This window comes from Xiphophorus maculatus, chromosome 5, assembly GCF_002775205.1.
Source record: "Xiphophorus maculatus strain JP 163 A chromosome 5, X_maculatus-5.0-male, whole genome shotgun sequence".
In the NCBI taxonomy this organism is placed as follows: domain Eukaryota; kingdom Metazoa; phylum Chordata; class Actinopteri; order Cyprinodontiformes; family Poeciliidae; genus Xiphophorus; species Xiphophorus maculatus.
Window position 1 is genome coordinate 3097848 of NC_036447.1, and position 26685 is coordinate 3124532.

Here is a 26685-nt window from a genome sequence, read left to right on the forward strand (position 1 = left end):
ATTTTTACAAATAAAAACATCTTTCAAGCCATTTATTATTCATCTAACATGAGAAAAAAATAAAATAAAATTAATCATTTTGTCTTCACATAGACACTGCAGTGAGGAGAATTTAACAGGCAGTTTATTGTTTTACTGACACGGATCTTCAGGTCCAGGTGGTCCCACAGGTCGGACCTCCAGAACCTCAGCGAACCCCTGTCCAAACCAGCAGGTGATGTCCGCCGTGTCCAGAGAGAAGAAGAAGAGTCTGTCTCTGCATCGGGTTCTCCTGTAAACTGACCTGGGGTCTGCTGACAGCACAGCCCTGATGGCGGCGCCGGCCTCCTCCGGACTGCGCAGAAACCTAAACCTGGGTCTGTCGCACTCAGACGGTTCTGTTAAGAGAGACATGGTTTTAAAACAGGGGGTCCAAACTGCAGCCTTTGGGCCATTTGTGTCCCTTAGACTGATATTTTGTGGCACTCAACTGCAGTTCAAAAATTATACAAATTTGTTTATTACACGTTTTTTAAATCATGGTAAAATTATTGCTAATATGCTTTTCTTGCAATGGAAAATGTAAAGCATAACTCAAAGTATTTGTCTTTTTATAACCAGGTTCTAATAGTAAGTAGAACCGTGTTTATCGAGGGACTTTTACTGAAAATCCACCTTTGCTGCATCCAAATTAGCTTTAATTAACTGATTAAAATTGGCTAAATACAGCAAGCGTTTTGAAAGAAAATGACCTGAATCTCTTTCTTACAACTAAGAATAAATTTGTTCGAATGAGCCTGAAGAAGCATGAAAAAATAGAAGCCTTTCTTTTAATACAGCAAAATCCTTTTTACATTTTGAATCTATCATAAATAACATCTCTAATTAAAAAATTTGACAACTTTCTTTGCTAGATTTAATTTAGTTTTTTATTTTATCTTTTGCTTGTGAATACTTTTTACTTGACAATTTTGGCCCATGTAACAAAAAGTTTGGAGATTTCTGTTTTTAAACAAATTAGAAACAACAGCGCCCTCTTGTGGAGGACATCAACTTTTACCAGTTGTCTTACTAGATGAATGTGCAGGAAGGAACGCCTCCAGTTGTTTCTGAGCGTCAGGGGTGAAGCGCACATCCAGACTGGAAACCGGAGGCTCTCTGATCCAGTCGGCGATGGTTGTACTGGAATCACTGCCATAACTGGGGCGGTCCACAATTTCTGCTGCTGGTTCGGCTTTTCCACAGTCTAACACTTTGTTTTTGTCCTCACAGTCAGGTGGTGTCAGATCTGCTTCGTTTACATAAGACTCCACTTCTTTCAGCAAACTAACAGCTTCTTTGGGTAGAAAAAACTGAGTCTGTGGCGGCGTTAAACAAACACCTGTTTCCGATTTCTGTCTCAGGTGAAGAATCTCATCTGTTTTGTCTTCTAGATGAAAGCTTGAGATGTTCACCTCCTTCTCTTCAGACACAGTCTGTAGATCTGGGTTTGATTCCAGCCGCGTCCTCGTGTTGAGAGAGTCGTATTCTGGGATGTACGGTTTAATGTCCAGGACGGGAGTGCCGGCAATCATATCAATATCTGAGAGATGCAGCGTGTCACCTAGAAAACAAATAAAATATTTTAGGATTTCCTCAAAACGCCGCACACTCCACGAACTATAAACCCATTGCATGTTATTGTTTACATGCGGAAATTTCACATACAACGCTAGAAGGCAAAAAGTCGATTCTTTTACATGCCATCCATAACTGCGCTGCCACGACAGAAAAACAAAACTGGTCAAAGTGAAACCTTGACCAGGACAAAGTCAAGCTAGCAAACTGACTTATTACTTCCCTTTCTCTCTCTCTCCATTTTTTTTTCATTTAAAGCTTTTTCCTGACCTGTATTTTTAGTATTAAAGGTCAACTAGATTCAGTATCTAAAAATACTGAATCTAGTTGATCTATTGATGACAATCTGTAGCAAAGCAGTGTGTCCCTTTTTCTTTTATACATCATGTGTACATTAATTATTTAGTGCATTATGTTGACAACATAACAGCTAAAACTACTGCTAGTCATTGCCAGCGAACAGCTTTTTGCCCTCCAGCAGGGAGCAGAGGGGTGGGATTTTTCACTCCCAGTTAAGTCCCACTGCAACATGTCTACATCCATCTGATGCAAAATGGCTTCATACCTTGAATTTTATCCAGCTTGGCCAGTGTCAGTCCAAGGGAGTTTGGTCGGTGTGGACTTCGTGTCGAGTAAACTCCGACTCTCTGACCGTTCAGCCTGGGGGGTTTCACTTTGGCTTTGTAACTCTGATGTCCGTTTTTATGGAAAAGGAAAATAATCCTGTAAAGATTGAATGTTATCAACAGAGATACAGAATGAAGCATCCACTTCCAAGTTTCAAAAATAGTAGAAAAAGTAGCAAAAACATAATAAGTTACTGATATTAGCAGCCAGTTAATGGTATGTTGTGTTCCAAGAGAAAAAAGAAACACTTAACAGAATGTACCAGATTAAATAGTCCCACCACAACAAAATTTAAGACCTGTGATTAAGACATTTAAGGGCAAAGTTGTTGTTTTGTTTTTTTCAATAAACTTAAAACAATTTAAGGCCTTAATTTTATATACATGAATTTAAGGCTTTTTAAAGGTTGTGCAGACATCCTAATTTGGACTTCATCTGCGATAATGTTTATTTTCATTCAGTTTATTGAGGAGAACAAAGAAACTGAGCTGAAAAGCCCATCATGTCACTAGTTTTAGTATCGAGTGTCTGGACCAACCCTGGGGCAGATGGAGAACCTTATAGCGTTTTCCTCCTACTGATGCTAATTTTGCATCTCAAACTAACAACAACTTTGAATTTTCCTGAATAAACTATGATACGAATCTCCTAGAATCAGTTTCATTCATTTATTTCCAAAGCACAACAACAAAAGAATAAGAGGTCAAGCATTCGGCCTTGGGGGACTCCATAAGAAAATGTCAATCACTTTGAACCTATATTGGATATTTAGATTTAATTTTGTTAGAATTAGCAGTTCTTTCCTGTAGTTTATGAAATAAAAAAATAAAACAAGTGTTTATCAGTAGGCCAGGAGATGATGAGCAGGACAAAATCCACTCGAGGCTTTTCTAAGCTTGACAGGTTAAAGGAATCCTGGAGATATGTGCAGTATATGCGTGACGTACCAGACGTGCGAGTACTGCCCGAGGCCCACCAGCGCATGCTCAGGGTTGTTGAAAACGCTCTGCTGGATTCGCAGCTGAGCCCGTGACGGGCCGCAGATAGTCGGCTGCCTGGGCGTCCCGTTCTTCACGGAAAAACAGGAGCTGATGTAACCGATCGGCACAGTCTGGATGTTTCCTGCAAAGTGTGGTTAAAATATTTTAAAAGCAGGCAGTTTAATTGAAACAGGAGAGGTAAACGGAGCACATGTTTTTTTGTTTACATCTAACCTAACTCAGTGGAAGGTTTGGATTGTATGAAGACCAGGTTAGTTCTTAAGACACTGAAATTTTCCTGGATTCTCATCATTTTAATAATCATGTGGGAGTTTTGGTTGGGCGTCATCATTTTCAGTTCAATTAAATAATACTTTATTTTTCTCAAAGAGGAATTAGACAGTGTAACTTATATCATCCAAGTAACTTAAAAGACTTTTTGTGGAAGGCGATGCTGTGGCAGGAAGGATCTCCAGTAGCAGTCAGTCTTGCAACGAGTCTGAAAAGACCCCTGACTGAAGACTGTACAGCAGTCATGACATGCTAACAGCTGGATTTTCAGGCAGCAGAGAACATAATCCACAGTAACATGTCTTGGATGACATCATCAGTTGTTGGCTAATCCACCTCATTTGCTTTTGCTGTTCCTCTTTAAATTTCTGTCTGCCTGTATGGTCAGAAAGCCGGGCAGGGAGACTTTGGAGTCAGGGATATGATCTTTTCCAGTTATGGTGGATAGAAGAGATGGTTTGTTTTAAAAATAACCCACTGTTGTCAAGGTTACACATCTTAATTTTGACCGTTTGACAACTTTAGCTGTAAAAATGACTGAAGTGATTTAATTTAATCTTAGAAACGTTCATCTAATTAGTGCAAAAGTAAAAGTTATTTTGATCAAAGTTTTTTAGGCATTTTGAAGTTCTGTCAATGGCAGTTCATTTTGTTTTCAGTCCTAACAGCTGATTATGACACCATGTTGTGCAGTTTATGTGTATTAAATATAAATAGTATATCCACCTTGTTCTAATGCACCTGGCGCTGATAACGAAGATGTGCAATCTTTTTTACTGTGGCCAGAAAAGTCAGCCTTTGACACAGCAGCCTGAATCGACATCAGATGTTTGCGATGCGCTCTGACAGCCCCGTCCAACGTCTGTCTGTTTAGGAAAAGATGGAAGAAAAAAAGGTTATTAATTGAGACAGAGGAATACAAAACAGGAGACATCTTACCTCCCACCTTCACATTCTGGTTAAAGGGCTATTTCACTACTTTTAAAAAAAATGGAATACCTTAGTTCAAAATCTAAAATACTTCAGATTTGAATAGACATTACTAAAAATACATTTTGCCTCAACCTGTGACCTATTTTTTTAACATGCTATATATTTGAATTTTCACCTTTTATAATTTTGCATGAAGTACTTAGTGTTCTTTTTGAGTGTTTTGAAAAGTGCTATACAAATTACATATATTGTTATTATTATTATTATTGAAAACATAAAAAGATGGCATTTTTACCACCTTAGAAGAGGGGAGGCTTGAAAATGCCAATAGTTAATCTAGTCAAACATGGAATAAATTGCTATGCAACTGACAGAAATTATTTAAAATGCAGTTCATGATGAACCAAATTATCAATAAAACAATGCAGTGAAATAAACTAAAGAAAATCAATTCCACAAGGCTCATTTTTAGGAATAATTTACCCTGAAATAATCCAATTCAGGTAAGATCAGCCTGAGTTTTTTTTTTTTTTTTTTGCCCACTATCATTTAGTAACTATGTCAAATCAAATAAAGTTCAGATTTAGTGAAACAGCCCTTTAACCAGCAGCCCAATCGGATGCTAACTTCAGCTTGGTCTTTTTAACGTTAAACATACCTCAGATTTTTTATTTCTTTCCGCATAACAGAAACTTGTTGATGTATCTTCTTCATGTTCTCCCCGCAGTGTTCACACAGCGGACTCATTTTTGCCGAAACGAAGAGGAAACAACGAGAGAAAACAGGTTTTACCAGGTTAACCTGTAGCTAATAACGGTAGTAGCAAAACCCCATATGAGCAAACCGTCGTCCGGACGTCATGACGGAGGACGCAGCTCGACGTCGGCGTGGAGAAAGCACGTGTTGGATTTTATTGTTGGCCAACAAAGACTATTTACAGTGAAAAACAAACAGCTTACACGAGGCGTTAAAGCGCCCAGTTGAGCATGTACAGAGCGTGAAACAGAATAATAACCGCTTTATTATCATTAACTAACATTTTGCGGCCATGGTAGAAAATAATTGAGTGGATTTAGGTTGTTTACACATTCACGCTTCTAACAGCAGGTGGCAGCAGAAAGGCAGGTGAAAAGATAAAAAAAAATTGGCCTTGGAAGCTTGATGTTATAAAAGGAGTCATTATAATTACTTCAGTAGACGCAAATATAAAAGCAAAAAAGAAGGAGGGTTAGAACTGAGCTCTGTGGCACCCCACATGTTAGAGGGGCGGAGGATGACATATGGCCTTTAACCCTAACACAACAGGTTCAGTCTTCCACAGCTATATCAGATCTATTTATGAACTTTGGCTAGGCTATTTCAAGACTTATATTTTCTTCTGGTGAACCAATTATCTTGTTAATTTAACTGCACTCACGAGATACAAAAAAAAAAAAATCAAATCTGCATTTTATTGGTCAAACCTGACTGGAATCAGATTCAACTTAATTGACCAAGATCATTCAAATTCAAAATACTTCATTGATCCAAAAGGAAAATTAAATGTTGTTGTAACTCATATATATTCAAGTTCTTCAAAGGTTTCTTGTAGATGGTGATAGCTGTTGGCAGGAAAGCTCTCCTGTAGCAGTCTGTATTACAGCGAATTTGAAGAAGCTTCTGACTAAAAACATTCTGTACACAAACAAATGATTTGTTTCAATCGCTCACACTGTTCAGAGAATAAGCATAGATATATATTGTATACTGAATGTACGTCAACCACCAAAAGTTCTATATGAAGTAGTAATCCCACAGCATGCTGCTGCCATCACCATGCATTGCTGTTTCATCAGTCCAGAAGACATTCTCTAAAAGCAGTTTTTGGAAACCTTCCCAAGCAGTTTGTCTCATCTAATTTTTGTCAGTTTTGTAGAAAATGTCTGTTTTTGTAACATATTATAAGTCTATTCCTAGTAACTGTATTCACGGTGCAATAGTATGTATCTATAATACAGTGATTTGTGTGTTTTCTCTTTCTGACTGATACCTTTATTGAGATCCTTCAGTAATCTCTCTGCAAACAATGACTTTAGATAAAGGATGCAGATGTCCAGTAAATGCTACCAGGACAGCTGAAGCGTATGTTCAGGTTTCAGGGTAATCAGATTCACTATAATAACAGAATAAAGTGTTAGTCCAAAGGGTCAGCACATTTATATAACCAGAATATGGTTATATAACCATATCTGCAGCATGTTATATAGATTAATTACACATGGGTCGGTGTTTTCAAACTTTTTTCAGGCTAATTATGACAATGTTCTGTTTACAGCTGATGAAAACACAACATTTAAGATTAAAATATTACATCACAACAACAAAAATAATACAGAAATATGAGCTTAATGACTTAATAAGAATATGTTTTACACCTGTTTAATGGTTGCTATTTTCAAAATACTTTTATTTTGACATGCAAACCTCATTCTGCATTATATTCTAAGTCAAGGAGTCTATGTGTCTCTATGTGACTCTAATGGTGGAAAACGTTTTAAAAAGATTTATAACCGTGATTTTTTTTTACATCACAACAGCCAGAAAGGTGTGAGCTGTCGTTTAGAGATTACCCACTGCAGGTCATTCATTAGATCTTTGTGTTATTTATTACCAAACCCTCTACCTCATTATGTACAACAACAGAAACAAAGATGCCCCAGAAAACCCTTATTTTTCTCTTCAAGTACCAATTTTTTAAAAGTTTTGTTCTGTTCTAGATTTAAATTTGTAATTATTGTGTAACTGTGTGACTCAGGTAGTGGAGCGGACAATGGGTCGTTTACTTTGACTCTCCACACTCTTTCCTGTCAAGTTAGTGAGCAAAAAAGTGTAAGTTCTAATTTTTTAATTTCACTTTAACTTGATGAACCTGAAAATAAAAATATAATTCATCAATATTTACATGATTTTCTGTCTCAGATGATAATAAGGACCAGCTTTTCATGATGTAAGCAGGGAATTTTATTTAATCTTTTTTACAAAATTAAATGAAAGACAATCCACTATTACACATACAATTACAAGTTATTCTTTCATTAATGAAAGTAAAATTTTGCTCTTTACTCAATGCGAAGTACAAAAAAATAAAAGACAAATTTGTATTAGTTTGCAGTGAAGCACATTTCAGAATAAATAACCAATGCAGGTATGGTTTGCATTCAAGCATTTTTTTTTCACATAAGCAATAACAATTGTCTCTCTGCAATAAGAAAAACACACTTACCAAAATAAACTTCAGACACACAGTGTGACCTTAAACAAGAAAAAAAAGGGATGTGGGTTTTCTAGATCTGGACTGAAGCAACATTTGATGGGGAAAGTTTATATCTGATTCCCTGGCAGGTATTCCTGAGGCAGAGGAGGGCTGGACAGCGTTGGGACTGAGTATATTTTGTTTTGGTCGACCGTGTTCATCAGTGGAGTTTCATCTAAACCTGGAAGAGTCACACAGATAAAACGGTTAAAAAAACGGCTAAAGCTGGTTAAACTGACATTTTGTTACTGATAAGAATTGCGGGGAAAAAATGGAAACTCTGCCTGAACTTGGCAACAATTGTTTATTTGAACGTCTCACACTGGGTTTCACTTTTTATTATTATTTATTTTGTCTTTATCCGACTATATGCTCTGAACTTTTATTAGTTGGGGTCCGGGAATTTATTGTGTGTATTCTTTAAAAACTGAAAAAATATAAAAAATGAAGTTAAAAAAATTTAATAAAAGCTGCAGTACGTAACTTTTATTTTTAAAAATTTATGTTTTTTTATTTTACAAATTTATTAAAACTGCCAAAATGTTGGCATAATAGGAGATAGATAATCTGTGAAAAGATCCAGCTCCTCCTTGTGCTACTATTACTGAAGAAATGTACCGCTCCCGGCCAAAAACAACCAATGAGAGCCAGGGGGAGGGTCTTAGTGCTGTCAATCAATCTCATTTACTAGTTGCTGAATGTGCTAATGGTGGGGAAACAACTTACAGTTACAGAAAAAGCATTTATCAGCCGTCATCAGTGGGTAAGTTATTTAACCTTAGCATTCACAACAGGCTATGCTAACTGCAGCTTAGCAGATAACAAAAGAAGGTGATTGACAGCGCTAAGACCCGCCTCCTGGCTCTGATTGGTTGTTTCTAATTAGCACTGTGAGAAAGCAGAGGAGTTCGAGTTTTTCACAGATTATCTGTCTCATACCATTTTGTCACAATATGGTATAAATAACAAAAATATATATATTTTTAATAAAAGTTACATACTGCAGCTTCAATGAGAGCATCATCAGAACATTCCTACCTTCATCTGCTCTGTCGTTTTCTGAAGGAGAGACGTCCTCTTCATCATCCGGGCCCAAGTCTTCTATCAGAACCTGGTCTGGGGTCTCACTGTCTGGAGACTCTGGGTAGAGCGCCTCCACCTGGGGAGGAGCTGGAATGTCCTGGGATGGAGCTCGGACTGGAGAAGCATCTGGAAATTGAACTGGGACATCATCGGAGGTTTGAACTTCAATTGGGTCATCATCAGGAGGTTGAACTGGGATTGGTACCATGTAGGAGGCTTTTACTGGGACTGAAGCAGCATAGGGAACTTGTATTGGTTCTGGAGCGGCATAGGGAGCTTTTACTGGGACCGGGACAGAATATTGAGGTTTTACTGGGACTGGAGCAGAATAGGAAGCTTGTATTGGGACTGACACAGCATGGGGATCTTGTACTGGTTCTGGAGCTGCGTATTGAGCTTGTACTGGGACTGAAGCAGCATAGGGATTTTGTATTGGAACCTGCACATCTGGAGCTGAATACTGGGCAGGAACTGGAGCAAAATCTACCTCTAGCTTCTCAAAAAGAGAGTTTCGGACTGGCACAGGAGCAGGTGCATCTACATCTGGAGCTTGTTGTGACTCCACAGCTGGGACGCCAGTCTGAGAGGTCAGTATTTGACCCGAGTTGGCCTCTGCAGTCTCATCCTGAATCACTGGGAAATGCAGGACAGGGTCGGTCTTCCGAGGCCTCCCTCTCCTCTTGGTCCCACTCTTGTTCTCGCCTCTTGACCTTTTCCTCTGGCTCTCCACCCTGAAAGAGTCCAGCTAATTGTTAAGCTAGCTGACACAGGGCGGTGTGATGCATTTGCTAAGCTAATAGTACAAAGTCCCTGGCTGTGATCTGGGGCGTCATAGACCCACCAGAGCAACCTTTGCTTTCCTCTTGCTCCATATTCAACATAAACGAGACGAGAGATAAGCAGCTAGAGCTGATAGTGTTACCGCCATGCACTGTAAAGAAACTTTAACGTCTACTTTGACCTTAAATATTCTGCATAAGCATTTATACTTGTATTTTTGCTGACAGGGTTTGTCTTCAAAGAAATTTACCCAAAAACCCACTGGTTAGTTTCCTTCTCTTCTGCTTCGGCTTTTCTCTTCCTGAGAAGCTCCCTGTCTCTCAGTCGCCGCCGGATCCCGCCTGAAACAAATTTATAACAAAAAACATTACCATAACCTTAAATATGGACTAATCTGCAGTTATTACACATATAGTACCAGAAAGACCTGGTTTCTGTTGTAGGATTATTCCTCTCTGGCTGCACACTGATCACTCTTACACTGCAAAAATCTTACCTAGTATTTTGCATCTAGTTTCTAAAGCAAATATCTTAGTACACTGGAAATAAGACAAAAAAAATTTAAATAGGAGTTTGCTTTAATAATTCCTTAATATTGATGGAAAATAGTAGTTTCATTGGCCAATTATTTCACTTATAATATGGGAAACATGTCTTGCTATAAGTGAAATTATCTGCCGGTGGAACTCATAATTTTTCATCAATATTATGATATTGTTTACTTAAAATAAGCTGAAAAGTTATTTTTCAGTTAGCTTTGTCTTGCTTCTAGTCTACTAAGATATTTGTACTAGAAACTAGAGCAAAAATACTTTGTAAAATTGTATATTTTTGCAATGTGTGAACAATCCTTGACTTTAAAATAAATCCCCAAAGACATAAACTGCATCTCCAGCTTGTTATGACTCTGTCAGATCAAATGCAAATAAATAAATAAAAAAAGAAGCAGAACTAATACCTTCCTCCTCAAGTTGGTTTTTATTCTCCACTTCTTGTAAATTCTCCTGTTGCGACGTCTCCTCCATTCTGGCTGCAGATATGAATGAATTCAACTGTAAAGGCGCGCAAGCAAACAGAGCAGAGAACAGAAAAAAAACTGTGTTGTCTATTGCCCCCCACCCCTCCTCCTCCAGATGAATTATCTGGTTAACCATTACTCAGAGCTGGGAGAGTTCTTGCAGCTTGGGCCTTATCGTGTTTGTAAAGCTGGAGGAGTTGGCACTGAGCTGTCAGAGGGAGAAAAAAACTGTAAAGCAAGAGAAAGTTGTGTGTTTGGAAAGGGGAGGGAGGCGGTCAGTGTGTGAACGGTGAAAACGCTTGCATGCAACCTGCTGAATTAGTCGGTTATAAAGTTTGAATTTTGTTCACATTTCTCCTCAAAAAGTTTCTCCAAAATCATGCATAATCAGAACAGCTCCCCATAAAGCCTCCCTGCAGGTGTTTTAGCCAGAACCAAACAAAGTGAGATGAGAGATCCCACCCTTCAGGGTTCATCCCCTCCTTATCGCGCAGAAGGAGCGCGCTCAGTTGGGAGTGTTCTCAATCTGCTCTCAGCATATTGAGTCCCCATGTGTGTGTTCGAGCCACTCAGAGGAGAAAATAAAACCAAACGAACAGATTAAATGACCCTGAACGTCTCAGCTGTTTAGGGAATGTTTAGGTAAATAAGTACACCCCTCGATTCAAGAGGAACAGCAGTTTTCTGTTTGACATTATCAGTCGGTGGAGGAGTATGGACACTTTTTTTTTTGTAAAGTGGTTTTCTTAAATTCACAGCGCCTTATTTCAATCAGGTTAAGATCTGGGCTTTGACTGGGCCATTGTGTCAACTGGATTCCTGTCTTTGTCAGCCAATACATGCAGGTGTGGTTGACCCAGCTTCATTTTATTTGACCATGTTTTGGTCTCATCTGTCAAAAATGGTTCTAGAAGACTTGTGGACTTTGTTGTTTTCTTTTTATAGAAAAGCCACAAAACAGTCAAATTTCTTGTTTTTGTTCACAAACTTATTAATAGGAGCCTTTTTCTGCTCCTGAAAGGCTGAATTCTAATTTGAAATATTTTTAAAGTTAAAAAAACAATAAAATAATTATAGTAAATAATATAGAAACTAAATGAATAAATAAACTGAAACTAAATAAAACAAATTTAATTTAATTTAATTTAATTTAATTTAATTTAATTTAATTTAATTTAATTTAATTTAATTTAATTTAATTTAATTTAATTTAATTTAATTTAATTTAATTTAATTTGTGGTCACTTGGGAGTCCAAAACAATGTATCTCAAGTTGGTTCACGCCTTAAAAACTGCTTTCTAACTCATCAGTTTTGTATTAAAGTAATTATAGTTATAAGAAAATGACTAAATTTCCACCAAAAAAACTAAGAAATTTTGAGATTAATCTCAGGAATTTCCTAGAATGTTTTTTTTAAATTGCTAAGTTTCAAAAGTCAAACATTTCCAGGTTTTCTTTTTATTTTTTATAGTGTGGTGTGTGTCATGCTGCTTTTTAAAGTGTAACTAACCCCCATGTGAAAGCGTAACTCGCCCCAGACAAAATGTGAAAAATTCCACCAAAGTGGGCGGGGTCACATGACATAGAGGGGCGTGGTTGAGTGTGGGGGTGTGGTCAGGACCAGGGAAAGCGCTGCTGCCAACTTAGCCTCTTTATCACCATATTTAGCAACTTTTTCAGACTCCTCTGGTGACTTTTATAAAAAAACTGACAAATCTAGCAACTTTTTCTGCGTTACTGGAGACTTTGGCCACAAGACATGAAAACAACAATTACTGTGCATTTAGAAAAAAAATCAGTTTTCTTTGATTTAAAGAAAGCTTAACATTAATCATAACACAGTTTTAAACTGGTTAAAAAGTTAAAACCATCAACTGTTGTATAAATAAGTAATCATATGTCATTATTATTAAATGTAAGTTCTGGGATACCACAAGAATCAGTATTAGGCTCAAACTGTTTGTAATGTATTTAAGTGACATGTTTAGTGTTGAATATGATAGAATATTGGAATGTTCTTTAATTTTCATGCTGGAATGGCAGCCAGAAATACTGATTAATGAATCAGTCAGTCAGGTTTATTTGTATAAGATATTTAATTTGTCTGATTGTTGTTTTAGGCAGACTTGTGAAGACACTGTTGCAGTAATCAATGAGACTAAAGATAAAAACTTTGATGAGTTTCTTTAAATCTTGCTGGGAGAATAGTCCTGCAATCCTGGAAATGTTCTTCAGGTGATAGAAGCCTGACTTTTTAACTGTCTTCATGTGACTGAAGGTTCAGGCCTGAGTCCATCACTACACTCAGATTTCAGGCCTGATTTCTAGTTTCTAGCTGTAATAACTGAACCAGAGAATGGATCTTCCAGATATAGATGTCTTTATATCACAATTAATAGAGACGGTGATCTCCATTGCCCTCATTGTGACACCAATAGCACCATTTGACTGGATCTCTGTTGAATTAGGTCAGTCATAAAAGCACAAGGGTGACGCGGTCACTTCTGGATACATTGGTGAAAAGTGTTTTGGATTACTACTCAAGATAACTTCTAAGACTTGAAAATCTGGTTGATTGAAAGGAAAATATAAGTATTTTTCTGTATTTTCATGTCTTTAAATGTCTTCAGATGAAATCCTAAAATCTTTGAGCTGAGATAAACTCCTTCCAGGTATGCATGGGCCTCCAAATTACTCAATCCAGAAAGCAGGAAGGACTGTCAGCCACCCTCAGCTCCTAAAACTGAGGAATGTCTGTGTAACGACCAAATGATACCACAGCGCCATCTACAGGTTGCAGTTGGAGCATCTAGAAAGGATTTCCACTAACAGCTTTGAAAACGTCTAATAAATTTGTTAAAATACAGATTTTTAGAGATATATTTCTTTTAATTAAAAAAAACACCAATAGTCACATTTAGAAGTATTCTGCAGTGTTTAGGACTTCAGAGGAAGTGAAGGTGTTGGGTTGAAGGAGGGGTGCCAAGCCCTCCTCATGTATGCACAGTGCTCTCTTTACTCCAAACCAAATGCACACCTCCTCCCGAGCCATGTGTCCCAGCTGAGAAGAAGAGACGTATTTTTGCAGAAAATTTGGATGCGTTTTCAGACAAAGCATGATTTCACAACAGATTTTAAGTTGGACTGAGTTTTACCGTATGGTTTGTGGTGGCAGAAATCTAACAATTTCTGAAATGGTAGATTTTATCTTGATTAAATTGTGTTTAACAACAAAACACAATTAGTGTAATCAACTTTACCATAGATGTCACATCTTTGGATGTTTTTAATGTATGTTTTTCAAATACAAATTGCTTTTAACTTGTAAAACTGTAAATAATGTTCGGTCTTTTTTCACTAATTCATATCTTACAATAGAGTGAAAAAATATTTCCCACTAAGGGTTAACAAAATATGCGTGCAATCTAATAAAAAATATACTGATAGAATAAAAACAAAGTTGATTTGTGAAGTATTTGGATTCTATGAAAATTACAATGTTTTTTAAAGAGCAATGAGGAAAATAATCTCTATTGGCTTTGACTGAGTGCATTTGGATTGATGACATCACAAGAGGCACCAGAATCAAGAAAATAAGCTGACATAGTAGACACTACAAAAAGAATATAAATAAATGTCTTTAAAGGATTAATTTGATTAAAAAGGTAAGTCAAGATGAAAAAAAGAGATAAAAATTGACCAAAAAGAACCCTGACTATTTACTCATTGCTATTTTGTACATTTTAGGTATTTTTAATGTTGTAAACAATGTTTTCATACCAACTAATCATCAAGTCATACCCGGTGAACACATAAAAAAGCAAAAACTAAACCTAGTGCAAACGTTTAGCACTAAAACATTTAGTACAAACACGGTTTGCACTAAACATGCAACTTAGAAGTGCTTTACAGAACAATAACAGAAAATATTTTTGGCACTTGCAGCATTTATTCAACAGTCGCACGACGTGAAGAAGGAAAGAGAGAGAAGGGAAGACATGCAGGAATCAAGCTGTTCTATCACATAAAAAGCCCAAACCAAACTACAAAAAGTCAGGAGAAGAATTATTCCAAGGGTTAAAAGGCCTTGTAGTTTCAATACAATGTAACTATAACAAGAACAAGTCTTAGAACAAACGAATGAGTGCATTTCTTTAAAAATAAAATGTAAATGAAAAAGTTTACATTTAGAAAATCTATGAAAAAAACAAGGAATGATTCGATCTCCAAGTAAGAGGCAGAATTAAATGTAATTTGAGGCCCATTTTGGAAAATCTGGAGACAATTAAGACTTTTAAAAGCCTTTAAGTTCGAATTTAGCAAATTAAATGATGTCACTGGAAACATGCACACGCGGGGGAGCTTTTTGTTGAATTGGTAGATTTTATTTCTATTAAAAAGTGTTTTCACAACAAAAACAGTAGACAAAACAGAATACAGAGCATTTTACATGTGACAAACTACATCTAAAGTTTCCTCTGATTTATTTGACAGAAACATCTGGTTCGTATCTTTAAAATAATTCTTTATTATTTAGACATTTGAACTTCTTCGCAGAAACCAGCTGCACCAGAGATCCATTTCATGGGGGCCGCGTCATGTTTTCTGACTGCATTGCCCCTTTCAGAGGCGATGGGCGGTTCGGAGCGGAGGGGGGCGCTGTTGAGCATATATTTTGTTTCAGTCCCGTTTCCCTCCATGGTTTCCCCTTCTCTCCGACTAACTTAGCGTTCGGCTCACTTCATTACACAGCCCTATATTCTCCCTCCATAAGGGGCATCTCTGCCGTTTAGGACTGAAGATCCCAGCAGAACCCGAGAGAGAGGAAAAAGTTTCACTTCCACGGGGGGAAAAGATGGACATGAAAAAGAGGATCCACTTGGAGCTAAGAAACAGGACACCGTCTGATGTGAGTCGTGCTTTTTTTAAAACCAACCCTTTAGTTTTCTGGCTAGCCCCTCGCTAATGGTGACCACATGGGTTTTCAGGCTGTGTTTTCTCCTTTGTAGCAGAGAGTAAAAACAGTCGCATAACAAGCATTAATCCCTCGATACTGTTGCGGATTGGGCGTATTATTCAGGGGGGCAACGAGACGAGAAAAGCTTGATTCAATGGTCACTTTGAAACGGCGGTTCCCCCCCAGTTTGCTGACATTATTATTGCAGTGCTTTAACCGTTTCGCAGCCTCTTCGGTCGCCGCTGCACACACACGGCTCTAAGCACAATCTGTAAACTTATTTCTGCTGCTTCCTCCGCCGCCGTTTGGCATGCACACGGCGCTGTATTTTATACACTCGTCGGAAGCCATGTTTGCTGCTAGCTCAACTGCTAAAAAAGAGAGAGAGAAAGAAATCGGCGCTTTTTAAGCACACACTAATTCAGATTTCAGGAGCCTGGATGTTTAAAACGAGTTTAATTATCGGCGAAATCGAGAGTCGCGGCACTTAATGTTGCATTTAACCAGCGAAAATAACAAAAAAAACCACTTATACCTCGACTGTGGAATGATACTCTCCTCACACAGTAAATACAGTTTATACCAAATACATAACCACTCCTATTTCTGATTTTTATTAAACATGCGTTAAAAAAGCTTACGCCGTTACTATGCTTTAACGTAAATCTACAAAATCAACTCATGTTACAGGCTTTTGTGGTCACACAAACTGTATTTCGCCGCGAGACTCTGAAAACTGCCCGTGTTTTAAATGGAATCAGGCGCTGCCATTATTCGCAACCCAGCCAGCTAACTTAGGAATTTGTTCCCGCCATATTACCACAACGCCGAAGTTCGCTCGTGATTCGGAGATCCCTCTCGTAAAGGGCCATTTCACTTCAGTTAAGGCCACATTGGATGAGTTTTAGTTTTCAATCTAAAATGCTGATTCTAGCCAAACCTGGGCTGAATTAATCCACATTAAACAGAATTCATGATTTGTTTAAAAACTCAATGTATTTTTATACATGTACATTCAGGATGGGATCCATTTTACAAACTGCATGAGTTAAATTAATCAGTTCTACAATGGATTGTTTATTAATCCATTGTACAAATGGATTAAAAATCTTGTAAAGATAGTTTAGGATGTTATAGCATACTTGGAAGTAATTTATTTGAGAAAACACAAACAAGGGCAGTATAATGCTTATTTCACATAATCTTTGAAATTAGTTTGAAGCATTAGAACAACAGACTAGTCTATGAAACCCTGAAACGCAGATTCAGTTTTACATTTTTGGCATGTAGACCATCTCAGAGAGTTTTTAGATTAAAAACCAAAACATTTCAAGTCAAACATAGATTAGATTATTCCACACAAAAGCCAGACTCATTGAAACTGATCTTTTGACCTATGAAGCTGCAATCATTCATCAGTGCTTTCTTGTTTTCACATTTAATTTACATTACACTCTTGTTAATCTGACTGTATCAATTTAAATTACACTGGAGTTTCTTACACTTAAGGAAAATTTAAAGCACATCATCTTTGAAATCTGAATTGAGAAAAATTGCATTTTGATTTTTAAATATGAATCAAATGGAAATGTTTTAACAGGCTTTAAACATACAAATTTGTTTTTAGGTCTTGCATATAGATTGTGAGACGATTATGCACATGGCTTATTTTCTTGCTGTGTAGTGCAGACCACATCATGTTCACATCCAAAAATAGAACTTAGATTGATTTAAACTAAGGCTGGCTATCTAGATATGGATTCTTAACAAATCTTATAACATCTGAAACCTGTATTCAATTTGTGAAACTTCAAAAATCGGGTTTCCTCCCCCCCCCCCCCAATTTAAAATTGTTTAATTTACCTATTGATCAAAGAATACAATACTTAAACAGGGTTGACGCTTTATTTCTGATAAAGGTAAATAATTTTTATTTTGCAAATGGAATAAAAGCTTCAAAGATTGCCAGCTATATTTTCAGGCCATCAAATGTACTATTCCAGGTTACATCTAAAGCAGTGAAACAGCCCTTTACTCAACGAAACTACAATTCGGAAGCGAACTTCAATGGTCGCCATATTGCCCCTTTTCTACATTACCCAAAGACAGTATAATTTTATCCACTCATACACTTAAAATTACACGATTAGCTGTTGTGTCATTGAATATTAAAGCTAAACTTCGCGTACGCAGCTAATCAAATTTGACGTGTTGGCTTGGTGGCCTCCCCATAGACCGAGTCAGCCTGTCTGCGTGACACGGAGATCCGGTGCTCCGCGTTTCATGCGTGGGCAACCGAAAAACTCAACGGTCGGCGTTTCGACTCAAGCCACGCTTGCACTAAAGACATTTTTCAGACATAAAAAGTGTTGTTTTGCGGTTTAAATATCTGTAATAAGTCGTTCTAAACATCCCTTTCCGCCATTGAAGTGTTGGGAGAGCTGCATACTGTAGCTTTGGAGTCGCCATGTTGTCGCTCTGTCGTCTTTGAAGCCCTGGCAGAAAGGAACCGTCTCCATCTTTGTTTTTTTTTCCTCACTAATTTTCCGTTCTCTCTCCTTCGCAACTTCTACCTCAAAGCGAGTCGTTAAACAACCTCGGTCGTTCACTCGACGACGATGAATATTCCACTTTTACCCTCTTATTGAAAGCTGGTTTTATCGAAAAGGGGTGAATCTTTTCGGGGGTGTGTTGGCAGTCCTTTTCCGTTGCTGTGGTGCTGTCTAATGGCGGGCGGTCTGTAGCAGCTGCTCTGCCGCTCCGCAGCGTTTATAAAAGGGGGCAATGGCTAGCTGTAGCCAGCTAGCTTACAAAAGTCATTGCATTTATCATTAGTGGCTGCATTAGCGAAGCCATAGCAAGCTACTGCTTTGCTCTGCTTGGGTTTTAAGAAAGCAGACGGTTATCTGTGTCGGCTTGGTGAAGGACACGCACAGAAAGTCCTTTTAGTACCAGAAACGCCATTCATTTCGATGTTTTTCCCCTCTGCTAGTCCTGCTTTTCATTGTTTTTGTCCAACATTTAATTGCGCAACCAGTGTGAGTTCAAGCTGACTCAGACAAACTCCGCCTTTGGAGTTGTTTTTCTCATATTAACGTTACAAAATGTCCCTGAAAAAATAATGAACTACACATGAATAAAGTTTTTTTTTTTTTTAACTCTCATCTACCCTGTCTATAGGCCGTTTTGAAAAGTATTTCATGAACAAAAACATGTTTTTAAGCTTTATCCATATCCTATTGTGAAAGCAAAATACGTTGAAAAGTGCATGTCTTGATGATTGAAAATTATAGTGAAACAAATGAGTAAATCTGGGTCCTCCCAAGACAAAAAAAAAATTAAATCTGTTCTCAGATGTTAAAAACTTCAAAAGATCCCACATTATTATTGTTCAATAATCAAATTTGAAGATGCCATTAAAAAGTTTTTATATTAAAAAACAATTAGATTAATAGAATGAATAAATTAAGCTTATTTAGTGACAGTTAATCTTTAGGCACTTTATTACGGGGTTAATTTTATAAACAAACAATGTAACCATACTTTTTTCAATCTTTTTCCCCCCAAACAAGGCATAAATGAAAACTGTCAGTCAGATCTAATTCCGGTGTATGGAAAAATGCATTTCTCTGCTTTGATAGGTTATTTCTTGATCATTTCTGTAATTTTCTTTCAAGAATTAACTGAAATGACTACAGATGGCTAAATTATGACTAAAACTAAATTACATCTAATCAAGACTAAATAAAACATTAAAATGTGGCATCAAGATTAACACTTTACCTGACAAATGGGTCAAATTTATATAAATTTAAGTACAAATGAATTAGATTCAATAGTCGGATGTAGGTTAGAAATTTTGTACAACATTCAAGTAAAAATCTAATTTTACAACTAAAACTGCATCCTATTTCTATAGGCTTGGATAGAGAATTGGCAATCAGTTGCTTATTATCAAATAGATTTGACTTTAATCATCTTTAGTGTGACTACCATCTATAAAAGCAGCAATTATGTTAGTTTCTGGTCTAGAGGGAATAGATCTGTGTGTTGGCAAAGTGGAGAAATGTCAGCAGCAAATGTAGAGAAGGACTTGCTGCCCCTCAATCTGGGAAGGGCCAAAACGTTTTTCCAAACTATTTGAAATTCATCAATCTACAGTGAGCTGACAGAAATGGCCAAAAACCCAGGAGCTTTACATCAGACTCTACAGGGCTCAGTTATGTTGTTGAATAATGAAACAACATGGTGAAAAAACAATGATCGGCCAAAAAACTGCAATCAGTGTGTCTCTGCAACACAGAAATGCTATATACCAACTACCATGCACAGTGGTGGAGGTGTCAAGCTGTGGGCTTGTTGAGTAACTACCTGCATTGAATGATTTGACCGTAAACATGTTTTTATGCCAACATATTCTGGCATCTAAAATAGAAATTATGGTAAAAATTAAACATTTCATTTGTTTTATTTTGAGTCTTTGTGGCTTAACAATATATCTTGCTTAGACATATCTGGCCTTTTTAATATTTCTTTTTAAAAAAAAAAATAAAGACGAGTCACCTGAGTGATGCGAACTGCATTATATTAGATGTTGGATGTGTTAGTCTGTAATGCTTCACTATTTAATAACAAAAACATGTAAATTAATGTTTTACTCTTAAATCTCTTTTTTTATTCCTAATGATTGACTTTGGTAGAATTCAGTAATAAAATTGATTAATAAAATTTTTAAAAATCTAATTTCAGGTACGAGAACTCGTCCTCGATAATTGTCGGTCGGTTGAAGGGAAAATCGAAGGCCTCACAGCCGAGTTCGTCAACCTTGAATTCCTCAGTTTGATAAATGTCGGCCTAATCTCAGTGTCCAACCTGCCTAAACTAGCGAAACTGAAAAAGGTAAGATTTCACCATCGCAGCTCCTTAACGTGAGATTGGCCGCCAGCTGGTGTTGACGTCTCCGTCTGCTTACCTTCCAGCTGGAGTTGAGTGACAACAGAATCAGTGGCGGCCTCGACGTTTTAGCAGAGAAACTCCCCAACCTCACACATCTAAACCTGAGCGGAAACAAATTGAAAGACATCAGCACGTTGGAACCGTTGGTATGTTTCTGTTCGCATAGAGCTTTACTCCACTCTACACATTTCACATTACATGTTTATAAACTTATTGTTTTGATTTGTGTCCTGTGTCTGCAGAAAAAGCTGGAAAACCTGAAGAGTTTGGACCTGTTCAACTGTGAAGTAACGAACCTGAACGACTACAGAGAGAGCGTCTTCAAGCTGCTGCCTCAGCTCACCTACCTGGATGGCTACGACATGGAGGACAGGGAAGCCTCCGACTCTGACGGAGAGGTGGACGGTGACGGCGTGGATGATGACGAGGACGAAGGTATGAAGTTTTAAAATTTGTGTTCAAACAAAGTTTGAGTCTCTTATGGTGTTTTGGCACCGGATAGTTCGGTAGACTCGGTTTGTTTGGGGACCAAAATTGCAATACTGCTACATTTTCAGTTGATGCGGTTTGCTTTCACACTGCACTGTGTCAAACAAACCAAACCGTTTGAAAAAGCTGCTCCTCTCCTCACCCATAGGGGCGCTGCACCAGGAACCGCTGAAGGAAATATGTAAACCTCTGAAGAAGACAGTAGCTGTGTTTCCATTTCAAATGTGCCAAAAACTTTGTCGATATTTTGCTAACATTAAAAAAAATACAATTAAAGTCACATGTGAATAAGTTTGCTCACACAATAAGTCATTTAAAAAATATGCTGTGCCATCATCCTCCTACCACTTCCTGTCATCTCTGTCTTTTTCGCCAGTAGTAATTTCCAGCTGTTGATCACATGGCTTCCAACTTCCTTCTTCACAAAATATGAACAAAAATGGAGTAGTGTCAGATTTTAGTGGCTGTAGGATTTCTCTTTTGTCATTGGTAAAAAAGCGCTAGTGATAGAAACGCATGTTTGTTTTGGTTGTATTTACCCAAAATGCACTGCACTATAGTCCACTTCCTAATTGAAGCAGTTTCCGGTCTGCTTGGCGTTCACATATATATTCCAATCAAGCTAGAGTTCACTTAAACTGAACCAAATCTTTGGTTTTTAGGCTGACTAGTGTTTGCTGTTTTGGTCGGCGTTGGAGTTTCGATTTCAGGTTCAAATCTCCCCAAACAAACCGGACTTTGTAGACAAATAAACTGGAGTTTAATTGAAGCGGATTAAACAGGGCTGGTGTGAACACACATTTGGTAGTGGCTGTTACGGGCTCCAGTTTGGAAATATTTTTCTCCTCTGCTTATGTTTCTTGTAGACTTGTCAGAAAAAATCTGATTCAAATATTACATTTGAAACTCATCTCCACTAATATCAAATCCTTCCGTCTCACTTTTGTTCTCTCTGGTTGTCAGTTTAATAACTTGCTTATCTGATGATCATCATTGTTGAAGAGTCAAATGGGGTGCAATTAAGATAGAAAGAAATTAAAACACAAAGGTGTTGCATAGGAATGCGCTGATATAAATATTTGGGCCAATAAAGAAGTCCGATATTTATATCGAACTTCTTTATTGGCCAATATAAATATCGGTAAATGTAGCGATTGAAGATATCGCTACATTTCGGTAGATATCGCTACCAAAATGTAGCGATATCTTATATGTTGCTGACATTGTTTCTCTGCTTCAGTTAGATACCCACAATCCTGTGCTGCATCACTATGACTCACATGACCAAACAAATACCACATGACCAACATCCTCCCATTCCAGAAACATAAACAAGATAGAAAAAAACATGGATTGTTGACATCAACACAAAATTAGCTAAAAAATCAGCCAAAATAAAATATATATCCTATATTTACTTTAGGCATATAATTTATGATATTTAGTGTGAATTAAAACTTTATCTATGAAACGCTCTTATTTTTCAGACTTGATAGATCAGCCAGGATTTCTCTGCAGTCTAGAAAACATTTCTGTTCCAGACGTTTCTCCACATCCCATTTACTTATAACATCCATCTAATCTTATGATCGTCAATCCCATTTTTGTTTCCATATCTATTTCTGTAGGAATGTCTACCGTATGCTCAAAGTGACTTTTTTTCTGTTTATACATACTTCTTAAATTTTAGTAGAACTGATGGAGAGCCTGAAGATTGTTTAATTTATTAAGATTGCCTCTGAAACTACATTGCATCTACTCCAGCTTAAATTGACAATTATATTTATCCTACCTAAAGTTAAGTGAAAACAGCTTAAGGTAATTTGCCTAAATATTGTTTTTTCTATGAATATATCTGAAACTTGCAGAAACTGTTTTTAAATATGAACTTTTTGTTTGGAAAACATTTATTCAGCTCAGATGTAGAAAATGTTGCCTGTTTATAAAATGACAGAATAACTTTATGCATCTGTGCAGACATAAAGCTTGAAGGCAGTTTGGTCTTGGTCATCGAAAAAGTATAGAACATCTCTGTTTTACAGAGTTGCATTCAATAGATAAGGAAAATCTTTAATCTAGATTTCCCAGAAGGTTTCGGGGGTATTTCCCCTGCTTTCCACTTGGGGGCCGGTTGAAATTTAGCACAGACAGCATTTATCCTGTAATACAGTATTACTGCATGCAGAATGATGCTGAAGGTCAGTATGTACAAAATGAGCTTTTATAAATCTCAGATTTGTCATGTTAATCATTTAATTAAAAGGGGATAAAATATTTTAATTTTGTAAATAAAATAAGCCATCATTGGACATTATATGGAAAAGGGATGAACCTGCATCTTTACTCCTGCTAATATCTTTAATGTGACCATTGGTTGTTTAATTACAGAAAAATTACATTCAAAATAAGGGAGAAGTTATAAAAACATCTTGTACTTTTTTTTTTTATGTGGCAGATGTTTTTTGTTTGCTACTGCATGGTGCATTCACTGACTGAAGGGAAAAATCAGGTTTTGGAGAATCTGAGTTTTACTTATTTCTTTTGTTTTATTTTTACAGAGGGAGAGGAGGAGGAAGACGAAGATGGGGAGGAGGAAGACTTTGACGAGGAGGATGATGATGAGGAAGATGAAGAGGAAGTAGAAGGAGAAGAGGATGACGAGGAAGTTAGTGGTGAAGAGGAGGTAAGGAAACCCAAACAATCCTGATGGATTGTTTACATAAAGTGTGCTGTTTTTTGTTTTTTTTTACTTGTAAATGTTTTTGATGAAGGACGACGAGTTCGGTCAGGATGGAGAGGTGGAGGATGAGGATGAAGATGAGGATGAAGACGAAGAGGGTGAGTAGCTATTTAGAGCTCATATTTACACAAATGGATGATAAAATCTGCGTTAAGCAAACATGAGTTTTAATAAATATTTACTAATCGAAACAAAACTCTTTTTTATTCTAAATATATTCCAAATTTTAGTCTGAAGCTAACAGAAGCTCTTCTTCCTATCTGGATTTAAAATAGAAAATAACATCTGAAATTGCAAATAAACTGATAATATTAAGTAATTACTCTTAATAAATGATGTACGTCAAAGAGCTGGAAATATTTAATTTGTGTTTTGGGAAATCCCAAGTCTAGATTGTTTCTGAAAGGGGAAGAGAGGATTTTCTTCCAATAATCAAATTCTGAAAAGAAAAAAGAAAAGAAAAAAAACTGAAGTGGGTGGAGCCCAGAAACGCATATTAACGTGACCACGCCCCCGGTGTCTCTTGGCTCCGCCCATTGGAACGTTTTGTTTATGGAATTCAGTTTGTCTTCACTTTATGCAAAATATAAAATTTTATCAAACCCCAGTGGATGACTTCTACAAAATTATAAAACTTTACTCTCCTGGTGTGACACAGTTTGAACACTAGAGGGCGCTTATTAAGAACAGAGTGTTGCCTGAATATGGAATATATACGCAAACATGTGGCCATAATCCTAGTATATGACCACAGAAATTGGTTTAGGCAGATTTTTTAGCATAATTCATTATAGTTTTTCTTGCATTAGTTTGATGAAGTTTTTGTACTGTGTATGTTCAACCCAGAAGCAGAAGCCGGGAAAGGCCAGAAGAGAAAGCGAGATGCGGAGGACGAAGACGACGATGAGGATGACGAAGATGACGATTAAACTGAAAACGAGAGCCTACCGAGTTTTTCCCTCTTTGACCCCCTCACAAACCCGAACGTCCACCCTCCAACTCGCACCGCCTTTTTAAACCGTGTCAACTTGCCCTTCCTGTTCCTCCCCCCAGCACTGCGCTCTTTTTACGAGCAAGACTGTACCGACGGGTGGGCCGAGTGGAGCTGCCCCCTTCCACAATCCCCATCTTTAATTTTTTTTTCTTCTTCTCCTTCCTCCCACACCAAGGAACTGAGAGCCACCTAACGCCCCCACTTCGCTCCCACCCGCAACCCTAGAGGTTCTCAGGCAGCCGACCACTCAGCATTCCACATTTCCACTGTCCATCCCTCTTTATGTATTCCCGTGTGAGGACTTTGGGACTGGTATCTAGTTTTGGGTCTGTGTTTTTAATATTTTGTTGGATTAATTTTTTTCCTTCTATTTTTTTTTGTTGTTGTTGGGTTTATTATTTCCCTATTTTTTTTCTGTTATTTTTTCCCAATAAAATTATTGCTATAGCAGCTGTGCAACCAGCAGGCCATGGTTTTTAGTGTGGCGGCCTGTTGCACAAATCAAGGTTGTAGCTACATTTTTACTTTCTGTATGACAAAAAAACAACTTTGTAAATAAAATGTTAACATTTTTGGCTTTTCTGCTGTCTTTAAAATTAATAAGATTACAGATAGGATCAGTTTTCATTCAATAACATTGAATGAAAAGATAGAAAAGCGTTTAAATACATTTTTAAAAGGTGGGGGTGTAATTCAAATATTTTTAAAAGCGTTAAATCAATGTTATTCCCTGAGCAGAAACATACCTGAAGTTACTTTGATTATCTGGTGCATCTTGGACAAATCCTTTAATCTGCCATAGCAACCATTCAGGGAGCGGAAGTGCATGGAAAGGCGTTGGCCAGGCTAATCAATAAGCCGACATCAGTGTGGCAAGTGGCCGATAAACGTCCTTTTCTATGGCTTCTTGGCATTTTTCAAGTCCTGCTGATGATACTAAACCAGAGGTGATTGAGATCTGCTAGATGATCAAAGGTGGTGTGGGTAAATCGCATGATATAAAAAAATAGACGTTAGCCCTTCATTTGTCCCAACAGCGGCCTTACCAGTTGGTGTTTTCTTTACTCGTGTACCAGCCGCCATTATAACCAAGGGACTTTCCTAGCACTTGTCAGTGCGCATGCGCAAACAACGGCGCTAAGTGCAGCAAAAGTAGCTAGGTAGCGAGTTACCTCCAATTTTTAGCCTTAGGTTTTCTCTTAAACGTAAGAAAGGGTATAAAAAGTAAGGGGGCTGTACCAAATAAGACAAAAACGTATCACTTTCAAACGGAATGTAACAGAGTTAACATATTTATAAATAAAAGTTTAGCATTTTGGTCATTTTCATGCTGAGAAAGAGCCTAATATGTTGACTTTTTACAAGTGTACTTTAAGAAAGGGCTGCAAAAACACCGTAAATTGCGGAAAAGTATGAGATTATGACAATATGTAGGAATTGTTTGTCAGAGTCATAAAAACCAATTGAAGCAGACGAGTGTGAAGGTTTTGTCCATGAAATGGGACACAAGAATCCAGCAAAACGTGACGGATTATTCAAGATATAAACTGATTCATTAAAACAAAAATGTTGGCCACAGAGGATAAAGATCACATTTTAACTGTTTTGTTGCAACATCCTGCTATGTGCTGACGGGACACTGGCTCATTCGTTGAGTTTAGCAGCACATGTAACCCTTTGCTGACCATACATGATTCTCTGCATGAAAATAAAGAAGAGAGAAACAGTCTTCTTATATCCTGCATGGATATTCAAGTATTGCATTGAGTGTCCTAAAGAAGGTTGAACCTGAGAATTTAAATCAATAAATGGGTCGGAATAAACAGGACATAAAATTAGTTAAAAGCAACCAAAGTCTAACAAATTTTTAAAAGATTACAGGAAAAATCATTTTATTACTCTTATTTTTGTGGTTTAAAACTTTTGTTTGGTGCCATTTAGTAATCAA

The 26685-nt window shown here is 37.3% G+C and overlaps 3 protein-coding genes across 6 annotated transcripts; 1 reads left to right on the forward strand and 2 right to left on the reverse strand.

The window, feature by feature from the left end:
* Nucleotides 1-19: 19 nt before the first annotated feature.
* Nucleotides 20-5277, reverse strand: trmo (tRNA methyltransferase O). Of its 2 annotated transcripts, none has more exons than XM_023334547.1 (6): nt 5086-5277; nt 4221-4360; nt 3171-3345; nt 2162-2319; nt 1052-1582; nt 20-377 (listed from the first exon to the last, which is right to left on the reverse strand). In XM_023334547.1, the coding sequence occupies exons 1-6, from the start codon at nt 5172-5174 to the stop codon at nt 133-135; spliced, it is 1338 nt and encodes a 445-aa protein (XP_023190315.1). In that variant the 5' UTR covers nt 5175-5277; the 3' UTR covers nt 20-132. The 2 variants fall into 2 exon arrangements, with proteins under 2 accessions (XP_023190315.1, XP_014331668.1); XM_014476182.2 differs by having other exon boundaries at nt 1040-1582.
* A 2132-nt stretch (nt 5278-7409) lies between these two features.
* On the reverse strand, nt 7410-10704 carry LOC102232698 (skin secretory protein xP2-like). Of its 2 annotated transcripts, none has more exons than XM_023333253.1 (4): nt 10541-10704; nt 9845-9923; nt 8758-9533; nt 7410-7900 (listed from the first exon to the last, which is right to left on the reverse strand). In XM_023333253.1, the coding sequence occupies exons 1-4, from the start codon at nt 10605-10607 to the stop codon at nt 7788-7790; spliced, it is 1035 nt and encodes a 344-aa protein (XP_023189021.1). In that variant the 5' UTR covers nt 10608-10704; the 3' UTR covers nt 7410-7787. The 2 variants fall into 2 exon arrangements, with proteins under 2 accessions (XP_023189021.1, XP_005797703.1); XM_005797646.2 differs by having other exon boundaries at nt 9833-9923; nt 10541-10703.
* A 4302-nt stretch (nt 10705-15006) lies between these two features.
* anp32b (acidic nuclear phosphoprotein 32 family member B) lies at nt 15007-25307 on the forward strand. 2 transcript variants are annotated; one of them, XM_005797598.3, is made up of 7 exons: nt 15007-15510; nt 20308-20457; nt 20538-20660; nt 20757-20949; nt 23562-23686; nt 23775-23841; nt 24593-25307. In XM_005797598.3, the coding sequence occupies exons 1-7, from the start codon at nt 15457-15459 to the stop codon at nt 24670-24672; spliced, it is 792 nt and encodes a 263-aa protein (XP_005797655.1). In that variant the 5' UTR covers nt 15007-15456; the 3' UTR covers nt 24673-25307. The 2 variants fall into 2 exon arrangements, with proteins under 2 accessions (XP_005797655.1, XP_005797654.1); XM_005797597.3 differs by having other exon boundaries at nt 15010-15510; nt 24590-24921.
* The last annotated feature ends 1378 nt before the right edge of the window (nt 25308-26685 follow it).

Excerpts from the sequence above, each read along its gene's own strand:
- trmo (XM_014476182.2), bottom strand. The coding sequence starts at position 5,174 with ATGAGTCCGCTGTGTGAACACTGCGGGGAGAACATGAAGAAGATACAT. Across the intron at positions 4,361-5,085 it reads AAAGAAATAAAAAATCTGAG|ACAGACGTTGGACGGGGCTG; the intron begins GTATGTTTAACG and ends TTTCCTAAACAG. Across the intron at positions 3,346-4,220 it reads GCCAGGTGCATTAGAACAAG|GAAACATCCAGACTGTGCCG; the intron begins GTGGATATACTA and ends CACACTTTGCAG.
- LOC102232698 (XM_005797646.2), bottom strand. The coding sequence starts at position 10,607 with ATGGAGGAGACGTCGCAACAGGAGAATTTACAAGAAGTGGAGAATAAA. Across the intron at positions 9,924-10,540 it reads AAACCAACTTGAGGAGGAAG|GCGGGATCCGGCGGCGACTG; the intron begins GTATTAGTTCTG and ends AATTTGTTTCAG. Across the intron at positions 9,534-9,832 it reads ACTAACCAGTGGGTTTTTGG|GGTGGAGAGCCAGAGGAAAA; the intron begins GTAAATTTCTTT and ends GGACTCTTTCAG.
- anp32b (XM_005797597.3), top strand. The coding sequence starts at position 15,457 with ATGGACATGAAAAAGAGGATCCACTTGGAGCTAAGAAACAGGACACCG. Across the intron at positions 15,511-20,307 it reads GAAACAGGACACCGTCTGAT|GTACGAGAACTCGTCCTCGA; the intron begins GTGAGTCGTGCT and ends ATCTAATTTCAG. Across the intron at positions 20,458-20,537 it reads AACTAGCGAAACTGAAAAAG|CTGGAGTTGAGTGACAACAG; the intron begins GTAAGATTTCAC and ends CTTACCTTCCAG.